At 39.8% G+C, this 12,319-nt stretch overlaps 1 protein-coding gene across 6 annotated transcripts in view; it reads right to left on the bottom strand.

Annotated features, from left to right (window-relative positions):
• The window catches only part of RALGAPA1 (Ral GTPase activating protein catalytic subunit alpha 1), a 236,491-nt gene that overhangs the window by 75,959 nt on the left and 148,213 nt on the right, over window positions 1–12,319 (bottom strand). For all 6 annotated transcript variants that reach the window (XM_014570781.4, XM_014570783.4, XM_014570782.4 and 3 more), the window contains 4 exons: window positions 12,205–12,315; window positions 11,712–11,780; window positions 8,568–8,699; window positions 8,206–8,389 (listed from right to left, as the gene is read on the bottom strand). In XM_014570781.4, coding sequence (XP_014426267.3) covers window positions 8,206–8,389; window positions 8,568–8,699; window positions 11,712–11,780; window positions 12,205–12,315 — 496 coding nt within the window. The remainder of the gene's footprint in view (window positions 1–8,205; window positions 8,390–8,567; window positions 8,700–11,711; window positions 11,781–12,204; window positions 12,316–12,319) is intronic.

Here is a 12,319-nt window from a genome sequence, read left to right as displayed (position 1 = left end):
ATTATGTAATGCTCATATTTCACAAAATGTTGAGTGCATTTTGCTCTGTTGGCAGTAATTACTGATACTTATCTTTATCTTAGAAGTGCAATAGAAAGCATAAATACTGCAATGTTTAAAACATCTAAATAGCATTTGAGAAGTTTTATTTACACAAGTCTTCACAAATGCAAAGTCTGAAATTGGAATAACTGAACAGCATCACTCAGGTGTTCACTATTCAAAGAATTTAACAAAGTCTACTGCATACCAAAAATAGGCAAAATTCAAGCTTCTATTTAATGTTTACAAAATGATATGAAAGTAGCTGAAAATGTAGTTTTAGTACATACTAACTGAATTTGACAACATAGACAAGAGAACAAGAAAAAAATTCTCACGATTGAAAACTGAGACTCTATAAAAACAATCAGTTAAGTTGAATTCAATACCCAGATATGGAAAGTGTGCAAGGAAATTAAGTTATAGTGCCCTCTGCTGAAAAGTAGCAAGGACTTGCAAGCAAGTTTGTACATGTCTAGAGAAAATGAAAGGAAGAACATTCTAAAAGTGCAACTTCTCTGCTATTGGATTACCTTTACAATAAATATTTACTCTAAACAACTAGCACACAATTGGCATAGTACAAACAAATAATATACTACCACTTTTGAGTTCCTAGGAACATAGCAATGTTGAACTCCCAATTAGTTGGTATTTCAAATTTGAGTCATCCTTAAATGCTTTAGTTGATGCATCTCTGAAGGGTCAATTCATCCTGGCCTGCAGACATGACACCACAGAATAAAGAGAGTTCTACAGAAAGCTTTCAAAAGAAATGAAAGCTTGATAATGGGAGCCATGTAAATTTAAATGAAGCGGTGATTATTTAAATCGCCGCTTCATTTTACTATGTCGGGTAGCCTAATCTACATGCCCCTGGCGACAGAGGCATGTAGTCTAGACGTACCCTTAGAGTTCCTACTCTCTATAGAAAAGAAAGAATGTCCTAAAGAGGGAAGGAGGAGCTGAGGTTTTATTTTAAATGTAATCAAAGTGTATCTTAAGAACTATTCTACTAGGGGGGAAAAAAGCCAAAAAGCTATAAGTCTCAGAAGAGCATGCAGGACACTTTAAATGGTTGGTTAGTATACATCCTTACAAAAATGTGCTTGGGTATATATTGCTTTGTCACACCTACAATGTGTACATAGCCCCCTTCAAACCATCTTTACAGTTACGTGTGTAATAACTGATCTACTCTGATAAGAGATTAACCCTCATTAACTAAGAGATGAGAAACCACCTTAATGAATACATTCCTGTTCCCTATCTTCCAGGTTCTCTTTTTCTTGACTTAGACCATTCTGCTCGGTTTTTCTTTCCTTCACTCTGCCCAGTTCATTGAGCTACATGGGAACATTTGATATGACCAGGCAGGACCTCCTGAGTCATCAGGATGAGTCCTTTGCGATCACAGACAACTTCATCATGTAATTCCAATCAAAATTGGGCTTGGGCTTGTTTAGTTTAGAAAAAAGAAGACAGAGGGGACATAGAATCATAGAATACTAGGACTGGAAGGACAGAGAAGTCATAAAGTCCAGCCCTCTGCCCTCATGGCAGGACCCAGTACTGTCCTGACCAAGGGAGGTTTAGGATGGACATTAGGAAAAAGTTCCTAACTGTCGGGGTGGTTAAACACTGGAATAAATTGATAAGGAGATTGTGGAATCTCCATCACTAGAAATATTTAAGGGTTGGATAGCCATCTATCAGGGATGATCTTGATGGTGCTTGGTCCTGCCATGAGGGCAGGGGACTGGACTTAATGATCTCTCAAGGTCGCTTTCAGTTCCAGTATTGTATGAAACTGACAAACTTCTAAAGCTCCATCTGAAAACTCTTCTGACAGTTAAGACACCTTCTTCTAATTTCTAGTATAAACATGTCCACAGTCAGTTTATACCCATTTGTTCTTGTGCCAATATTTTCCTTTAGCTTAAATAGCTGGTGTTTACATCCCAATTGCTCAGTTTGAAGACATCATATCCCCTTTCAGTTTTTGTTTTGCTAGGGTAAACATGTTAAGTTCTTTTAGTATCCACTTGTAAGATGAGCTTCCTTCATTCACCATATCATGCTAGTAGCCCTTCTCTGCACCGTTCCAGTTTGAATTCACTTTCTTGAGCATGCATGACAGGATTTTTTTATGGCTGCAAGATTGGTGGCTCTTATTCAGACTGATCTAATACTTTCAAATCTTTTGCCTCCCTTGTTTTCAACTGATAAGACCCCTGCTTTGCTTTTCTGGTTTATACCACCACACTTACTACTGTTAATACCTGTGGAATTGCATCAGTACTACAACTGTGGGAGACTGGACAAAAACTGAACACAAAATCCAAACTTAATACTCACCATTCTTTTTGGGAGAAAAGTCTGAACATGATTTGCAGGAACAGAAGTGCCAAATCAAGAACTAGAAATATCAGAACTGGCAAGCCAATTTCATGGTGCCCAGAAAGTGAGGAAGTACTGGAGGAACTAATTGCAAAGTAGATGGGACACAGCTTTCATTTCTATAGTCATTTCTATAGTCATCATTCAAGAGCTGATTCTACTGAGAAACGTTCAAACCTTTTCACATAGTTTAATGGTGCAGAAAGGACTCCAGACTTCTTTAGAATTAGGATATACTGTAAGTAAACATCTCTTGCTAATATGAAGGAACTGTGGGTGTTCTACTGCTCCGAGAGAGGTAATTTCCTACCTCAAACTCACAAGAAGAGGTCACTTAAAGCAATAGGAAGGAGGATGCAGAACAATGGTCTGCACAGCAGTAGTGTAATGGGTGCAACACTGGACTGGGATTTAGAAGTGCTATTCCCAGCACTATCACAGACTTCCTGTCTAAGCCATGCCCTTCATTTCAAAAGGAGGCTGGTCTGAGCCCTAAATCTCTGTTTCTCATCTGTAAAGTAGGAATAGTATTTCCCAACCTCACAAGGTGTTGTAAAGATAAATTCATTCATGTTGGTGAGATGTTGGGACAAGTACCACAGAAAAACAATGTCTGGTTAGAACCCTTTTCTACAAGGAAACAGATGTATGAAGTGATAGTATGCTATGTTGGGGAAAATTCAGTGAATTGTCTCCACCATTCGAAGTAAAGGAAACGTACACAGCAGCTCTGACTGGTTCTCCCTAGGATCTTTTCTTAGCAGAAGTAGCAGAGACTAAAAAATTTTGAGATCACTTTAATGGTATTACTATGTCGTTTTCTACTGGTTTCTACTGATGTTGAATGGATGACGGTTAATGCTATCCTGAATATTGTGAATGAGTCCAAGAACAATAGCAGTTTCATGCTAAGTTTGCTTGTTTATCACCAGTCTTCTATTAAACAAATTAGGACCTTTAAAGCACAAATCTAGTGTCTTAACCTCTGTTTTATGAATGGGCCCAAGTATGTAACCATGAAAACCCCCAGAGCATTACCACATCTACTACTGGCTACGTAATAGTGTCAACCTAAAATGCCATATATAAGGGCATATCATGCCAAGGGAACACTTTTTTGTTCTAGGTACTTATGGCTCAATAACAGGCAGTATTTTATTCAGTAATTATAATTTTACTTGCTCATGATGACTTGATAGTCTGCTGGCAGAAGATTACCCTGGCTATTTTTTCCAAGTCTCTGAGATTCCTTCTTTTATGGGAAGGCTGAGGGTCTTTCATCAATGATCTGATAGAGGATGCAGAATCTGAGACAATGCATGAAATGGAAGATTCATTGGTCTCTTTATGAAGCTTTGAAAAATCTTAGATCAGCAGATGGCCGTGTGGGCTGCTTATTGCAGTGGTACAGCTGACTAGGAAAAAGACAGAGTGTCTCTCCCACTCTCTTTGAACCTCCAGGGCAGATAACACTAGCTAGCTATACACAGCCTAGAGAAATATCCTTTCCCTAGGTATGCTAAGCACAAGTTGTGCTGGTCTACCTGCAGCCTCTCAGGAGTGAATTAAGGGCTTCCTCTTCTCCCACCCCCAGAAAAGACACATTGGTCACCTTCAACTACATTGCAGGTAGTGACAAAACCTCAAGTGAAAAAACTTCTGGGAAGAAAAAGCTGAGGAAACCTTAGTTAATTTTAGAATTAAAAAAAATCTACAAGGAAAGGTGTCTATCATGTTGAATACTTGTTGAGAGGAATATGAAGAACAGAAAAAAAATTCAGAACAGTCTAACAGCTGAGTACCTTTTAATAGTTTTGACTCTAAAGTACAGTTCCGTGAGTTTAGTGGCTCTCAGATTCCTGTCCCTAGCACCAGCCGTAATAGGTTTGAGGAGCAAGGGACACAGATCTCAAAAATGGGAATCTGTACATGCAAGAAATCTCCTTGAAAGATTTTATACAATTGTCTGATTTTGCAGGCAAGCAACACTTCAGGAGTTATGTAAAATTTAGTATGAGTTTTTTGGTCTCAGCCTAAATACATATTGTTTTCACACACTTGTTAGGGTGCATGCCTCTGGCGGCATAGGCATGTAGATTAGACTACCAGGCATAGGAAAATGAAGCGGCGATTTAAATAATTGCCGCTTCATTTAAATTTACATGGCTGCAGCGCTGAGCCGATCAGCTGTTTGTCGGCTCAGTGCGGTAGTCTGGACGCGCGGGGGTCGACATCAAAGGCATTTGTCGACCTCCCAGGTATGCCTCATCCCAGGAGGCATACCTGGGAGGTCGACAAATGCCTTTATTGTCGACCCCCGCGTGTCCAGACTACTGCGCTGAGCCGACAAACAGCTGATCGGCTCAGCGCGGCAGCCATGTAAATTTAAATGAAGCGGCAATTATTTAACTCGCCGCTTCATTTTCCTATGCCTGGTGGTCTAATCTACATGCCTCTGTTGTCAGAGGCATGTAGTCTAGACGTACCCTTACAGGAAACAATCCGGCACCAACTAGGTAAACAACGATTTTCCCCTTTGCCCATTTAACTTTGCAAGCTTAGCCAATACAGAAGAAGCCTTCCTACTATGCTTTTTATAGATCAGAATCTTGTAATTTCAGTGATATTTAAACACAACTCTAATATAGATTTTCATTTAATTTCAGAACTGTTCCGTATAAAGGCTTTCACTTTGCTATGGACACGTGCAAGGGTTGAGAGACACAAATTCTATGTATCTCCCTAATTCCTACTCTTGCCTGCTTCTAGGGAATTCAGTAAGACTTTGCCTACTCCCTCATTGGGATGCCTGAGCAGATGCTGACACTAATGCATACCAACATGTAAAGGGTCGCTCTCTTGGGTAAACCTCCACAAGTGCCTTAATGGTAGACTTGCCCCTGCACAAAGTATGTTGCAAGTATGAGTAAGTTGAGCAGTGGTGGGTATCCTCAGGTCTGGGGGCCGCATGCGGCCCCTGGCTTGCCTGCATCCAGCCCCCGAGGCTCAGGGCCCCCCCTCCAGCATTGGGAAGCCCTTACTGATGCTCCAGCCCCCTGCTGTCCCACAAAATCTACTAGGCTGGGCTCCGCCCTAAACTGGTGTGCAAGGGAAATACAGGCTGTGTCTCTCTCCTCCTCAGTCAGGGGTCATATCAGTGAAGGTTGGGTTTTTTAGTTTCTCACTTGAGTACAGTTCCCCTACTGATTTTTCTGTGGGTCAGTGGCCGCTAACCCAAAAAAGGTTCTCCACCACTGATGTTGAGTATTCCAATCATAACTGTTAAACCAGCATGGATTACTCTGCTTTCAGAATGCTCAGCACATGACAACTGCTTATCTGATACAACAGATCCATGAATGAGCTTTCGTACCAAGTAGAGGTTGGCACACTCTTCATGTTCTCACACATTTTCCCCACCCATCTGTGCCCCCAATGGGTTTGTATGAAAGCACTTGTACACTGCTAAGCCTAGGTCTAACGACAGGAGTACTGGGTGACTTGGTGTGACGGCGCGTTGGGGGTCCCCCGTCTCCTGCACCCCGAAATGGCACAAACAGACTGCACCAGCCGGTGGAATAGAGGAAGTTTATTGCCTCTCCAGGATACAGCACAGCACAGATGGAATCTGGTCACAGAGCTGGGCTAGGATGCCTCAGGCCCCCTTGAGATGGGGGAGACTGGGCCCCTAAACTCCAGCCCCTTCCCCTAGGCTCTCCTCCATGCTCTCAGACAGAACTAACTAAATTCCCTTCCAGCCCTGCCCCCCAGTCAGGGCAGCATTCCACCTTCCTTTGTTCCTCTCCATGGGGGGTGTCTGGCCACTGGTTCAACAAGTTTGGCATTACCTTTGCATAGTGAGGTTTTCCCTGCTGGGTCTTGCTCCAGACAGCAGGGGTCATCACAGCCCAGCAAGTACCCCCACTACGTCACACTTGGCTTCATGGAAGTTCCAATAAGGTGCTTCTGCTCCAAATGCAGCCAAATCAGAATGCTCCTTTGCTACTGAGATGCACTACCAAGTCCCCTATTTGACCTCGCTTCTGAGTACTCTAACCCATCAACTTAGCTTCTATCACACCCACTACAACGCAAGCAAGAGAATATGCTATGGGATGGATGAAACAGGTTGGTAATGTTCTCTAGCTTGGTGTCACAGGCAAGAAGTGCCAGGGCAGTAATTAAATCTGTGTAATAGTTTGTCAATTAAATTTGGTAATCTAACCTACTCGGATTTACAAAGCCTTGAAACTTTAAACATGTAAGGTTACCATATCTCATCTAAAGAGACATAAGGAATATGTGAAATTACCTTTACTTAGAAATGTAACAAGAAATCATAAAATAACCAATCATGTAAGGAAATGCAAAATGAAGAAATCTATGCTAAGGCTTTGTGCAACTGGCATTCATTTAAAAAAAATCTATTCAGGTTGTCTTTTCAGATTGTCAGATTAAACAAGCCACACAGAGTTTGCTGCAAACCCATAATTACAGATTATTATAGTATACAAAAGATGCAAGGCATAAAAAGCTGCTGCAATTCACTCTACTGTAATAGAACATGCAGTGGAAGTTAATTCTGGCAAATGCTTTAAATATTAGCTTTACATAATACATATAGGTGAAACTGTAATTAGGACAGAATGAATCCTTCAAAGCTGCTTTCATTCTGACCCTGCAGATGATTACTTTTTGCTAATAAGACCACTGCTATTTGACAAAAAGCCAAATACAGTACCTTGCTTCATTCTTCAGTAAATTTAATAATTACAGCTCCTCCTGCCAATAGTTCTCAAATCAGACTTGTTCAATCCAATACTGAGCTTATTAGGGGACAGATCTATGTTTAGAATTCTTTGGCCAAAAAAGTACTTGAGGATGATGAAGCATGCTTTAGACAAGGGCACAATGATTAGCCATTTTCCCCACATAAAAAAACAGCACGTAGTCACTACAGACCACAAAATCACCTGCTGTTAGCACACAGCTGCTACAAAAAGGTTCTGCATTTATCTGGCTCTTAATACCTTTAAGGAAGCCTAAAGGGAACAACTTAATATGGAGGGAGAATAGCACTACACAGAGTATTTGGTATCAATATTAAACTCATCTTTTTCAATTTTCTTTCCATTGAGGCCATTTGATAGATAAATTCTATAAGAAATGTGTCACTACTTTAAATCTTATTTTCACATCTGCTGTTTTCCTTTCTGAATATTCTTAATTCTTGACTGATAAGATTTGAAGTAGACAATATAAAATTGCATTTTAGTAATTAACTCCATGTTTTCACAAATTTTTTACTGAATGAACTATGATAGGTTTCAATAATCAGTTTTTAAATATAGAAAACTTTCAACAGGCTTTCAAATTCTGTTATGTCTGTTTAGTGATAATTACATTAGGAAGATCATAAAAATAATATAAAAAAAATAAGACTTAAGAGTGATCATTCACCTAAAACAAAATGAAAATAAAACCATTTACACATCACATTGCAATATTTTGCACTTTTAATGCACATGACCAGAAGAATCCATAACATTGATTTCTATTCTTCAGAGGATCTATATTTTAGTTAACTGAGTTGTAATTATTCAAAATTACATTGTTTCATGCAATATCGATGAACACTATGCATTTTGTCTCACATGACATTAAATATAATTTAAAATTCGTGATTTAGGTACTCACTTCAGCATTAGAAGCGAACAATCTATTCTCTTTTAAATAAAAGTTCATCCACATAATTTGACATACCTTCTGTGACTGGTTGGAGCTTAGAAGATCGCTCTGAGTCAGGGGAATGTAGTGGTTCTGGCTCTTTCAGGCTTTCCAAATGCATAAAAGGATCATAGTCCACAGATGCCAAATCAGAAAGGCTTAAAGGAAAATATTTTGGGTTGCTGAAACACTGAGCTCCATAGACACATCCATGCAGAACCTAGAATAAGATCAAGATTTCAAGATAAAGTAAAGTAAATAATCTATGGCATTTTCTGATTAGTTTGTTAAAAAACAAACCCACTGCCAAACAATGAAACCCACTGTATAGGATAAAAAAAAGTGTTGGGAGAGTTTTAGACACTGTACCTTACAAAAGAATGTAAACACACAAATACCTTATATACACAATTAAGAACAGATTGATCAGTCTTATTTTCAGCTCCCGCGGTGTGAAGAGGTTGCAGTAAGGTCTTTAAAGGCAAGGCCATTATCCAGTCCAATAAACAGAGAAGCAAAGAAACCACCAACTGTAACAATATAATTTTTAGTTACAATTCACTTAAAACAGCAGTGTGCTAATTTACATTTCCTACTATATTTTGTTTTCCTGCTGTGACGTAGTGGGGGGTACCTGGCTGGTTTCTATGCTGCTGGCTCTGGGGTAACCCCCACTGGCTGCCATGGGTACCACGACCCAGCAAAACAGGATGAGTCACTATGCAAACCAGTATGGCCAGACACCCCCATGGAGAGGAACAAAGGAAGGTGGAATGCTGCCCTGGCTGGGGGGCAGGGCTGGAAGAGGGTGAGTGAGTTGCGGTCTGGGAGCATGGAGGAGACAGCCTAGGGAAAGGGGCTGGAGTTTAGGGGCCCGGTCTCCCCCATCTCAAGGGGGCCTGAGGCATCCTAGCCCAGCTCTGTGACCAGATTACATCTGTGCTGTGCTGTATCCTGGAGAGGCAATAAACTTCCTCTATTCCACCGGCTGGTGCAGTCTGTTTGTGCCATTTCGGGGTGCAGGAGACGGGGGACCCCCAACGCGCCGTCACACCTGCTTTAGTCTCTCTTCCTAATTTCGCTATAAAGCTAAACAACCTTACGCAATATCACATTAAAATTACTTAGAAGCTACTTAGAAGAAGTGGGTTGTGTCCACGAAAGCACATGATACCATCTACATTTTTTTTAAGTCTCTAAGATGCTTCAAGACTATTAGTGGTTTAAGTTTTTTCAGGTACAGACTAACACAGATACCCCTCTGAAGCTTTAGAAGCTACTGTATGTTTAAGCTAAGCTTCATATTATAAGTGAAAGCTCTAGCAGATGAGACCCCAATTTGTATTTTGCCCAAGAACTATCAAAATGAACAGCTTTTCATCAAAACCATCATTGTGGTAGGTCGGTGAAAAGATGCAAAATTTTCATGATTTTGCAAAGTTAATTTAAAACAATTTTTAAAAAATGACAGATCAACATGTAAAAGTGGGGCTGGTGAAGTGGTCTGTCCTTGAGTCTCCTTGTAAAGAATTGCCTTTGCTATTTTATCAATATCGTTATTCTTCTTTCATAATCTGCTACTATAACTATACAGCTTCTTATATTCACTAAAGAATATCCAAATGTTTTTCCACATCAACAACTATTTGATTCTACAATACACCTGCCTTCCTCTAGTGGCTACTTTTACACAATCCATTACACGACAAATATTTCCCAAGGTTTTCAAACATGGATTGGATATTAACAGACTAGAGGGTCATGGCTGTGGTCTCAAAACAGAACTGAACTAATTTATAATAAAAAAAACCCCTAAGGGGCTATGGTGAAATAAATTAAACAGAGTTAAAATAAACAGCAACAAAATTCTTAAAATAAACAGCAACAAAATTCTTCAAAATACTTTAAATATGTGAAACAGCCCGTATTAAGGTGACCACAAAGAAAACCTCGTGTGATTTCTGAAACTATATTTTATATGACATAAGCATAATACCCATTTCATGGCAATAATCTTAATTTAGCCTTGTAGTAACATCAAGTAATAAACCCATGATGATTAAGGGATTACAGAATTTTTAGTCCCAGATTTAGATGGCAGGACATGGCTTGAAAAAAAAATTCCTTAAATAGAAGAACCACCCACCAGTGCAAATTTGGTGGAGGTGGACCTCTGCTGTGCAATATGCCAGCTGCTGCCCATTCCCAGCAGAAGTGTTCTATTATTAACATAAGGGGAGGGAAATGGCATTTAATGTGTGTTCTGGATGTGAGGTGCCAGAAGAGGAAGGAGTATGTGTGGTACAGCAGAGCAGCTCTATGATCTTCTACTGCTGTGAGGCCTGATGGCAGAAGCCAAAGTAGATCCCCACCTGCTCTGCTTTCCACCAGGGATGGGCAATCAAGGACAAGAAAACCACAGTCTCACACTGCTGTCAGTTGAGATGCCCTCTTCAAAAATAACCTTTGCTTTTCTTTGTTCCCAGTGGAAATAGAGCCAAACTGCCCTTAAAGGGTGGCAATCCACTATTTTGTCAGGAGGCAGAAAGCAGCACTGAGGAGCTGTTGAATGAAAGCAAGGGTCATCTTTGTTTAGGGCACTCTGACCTCATGCCCAATGAGAACAACAGAAAATGGCAATTATTTTGAAAGAAAGCCAATTCATGAAGAACTGTGTGCCACCCCTTCTAAAGAATGCACTTGAAATTATGCTTGATAATTATAAAATGATAATTAATCCCCAAATGGTCTTAAATTTAACCTATGAACAAGATTTCAATACATTAGCCATACAGAACGTTTGAAAAGTCTGCAATAATTTGGGATTAGGATCTTTAGGGTCAAGGAGAAAAGGTCTGACAGAGTGCTCAATTTATTAATGGAGCCATTTTTAAAATTAAATTTGAACTTTACTTGTAAATTCTCAGAAAACTCTATTGTCAAAGAATAAATGCTGTAATTTTGGAGAGAATATACTATATTTTACATCAGGGTGCAGTGTTCCCTCTACACTGAATGGCAGCACAACACAAGTGATTAATGAGCCCCACTCAGTCAGTCAGTTCTGGGCAGGGAGCCTCTGACTGGGTGAGGCTGATTAATCACCTATGAAGCTGTGCTGCCTCCTGCATTTTAGAGGTAAACACTATCGGGATGGGGAACCTAAGGCCTGGGGACTGACTATGGCCCCTGAGGCTTAGGGCTCCCACCCCCACAATGGTGTTCCAGCCCTCCGCTCCATCCTGCAGGGCTGGAGCATACAAAATCTAGTAGCCTGGGCTCCCCAGGCTCTGGTGTGCAAGGGAAATATGGGGAGTTTCTTTCTCCTTCTCAGTTGGGGGCCACATCAGTGAGAGTGTGCTGATTTTTGTTGGTTTTTTTTTTTGTGTGCTTCTTACTTGTTTCCCACCCCTGTTTTATATACAAAGAGTTTGAATCTCAGCCATAAGGCAAAATGTAAGTGTAATCATGGAGCCACAACTGGCAATTCTATATTTATGTTAACAGTAGCATATTGAAAATCATGATTAATGCTTAATTACCCTTTTGTCCTGTTCATATGAAGAAGCTTCTGTATTGGGTAAAAGATGAGTAATAGTTGCTATCAGGATCTGTGGACAATAAATAAGCAGTTTTCGTTAAAAGTTACAATTCCTTTCAACTTAAATATACCAGGCAAATGTGATACAATACTATACCCATGGTTAAATTCTTCTACAATTATGTTCAACTGTAGAATTCAGTTGGATGATTGTTTGCACATCTGAAGTTTTATTGAACTTCAAAAAAAGACACTACTCAATTAATTCTTCAAGTTAAGTTACATGTGTCTTAGGCAGGGCACAGAGGAAGTCACAAAGGCCTTCCTCCACCTATCTAGTTCATCCACGCTGGCTGCATTCTTAGACTAAAAGCTCATTGTACTTTTAATATCTCTAAAAACAATCACTTCAATTTCAATTATACGATTTCCTAAAAGCGCCATAAAATCCCCAGACATCTGCAAATTGTTTAAAATATTTTGTAATTACTTACTTGAATAATTTTTAAAGGTGAATCAGATTGGTATGTTTGAAGCCTATATACATAATGAATCAGCATATTAAGCATATTGCAGGCAACATGTGCAACTGCTTTATTTGGAAACTGT

Source organism: Pelodiscus sinensis, chromosome 5, assembly GCF_052426305.1.
Source record: "Pelodiscus sinensis isolate ZL-2025 chromosome 5, ASM5242630v1, whole genome shotgun sequence".
Lineage (NCBI taxonomy): Eukaryota > Metazoa > Chordata > Testudines > Trionychidae > Pelodiscus > Pelodiscus sinensis.
The sequence above is the reverse complement of the archived record's forward strand: the minus strand, read 5'-3'. Positions and strand labels throughout refer to the sequence as shown.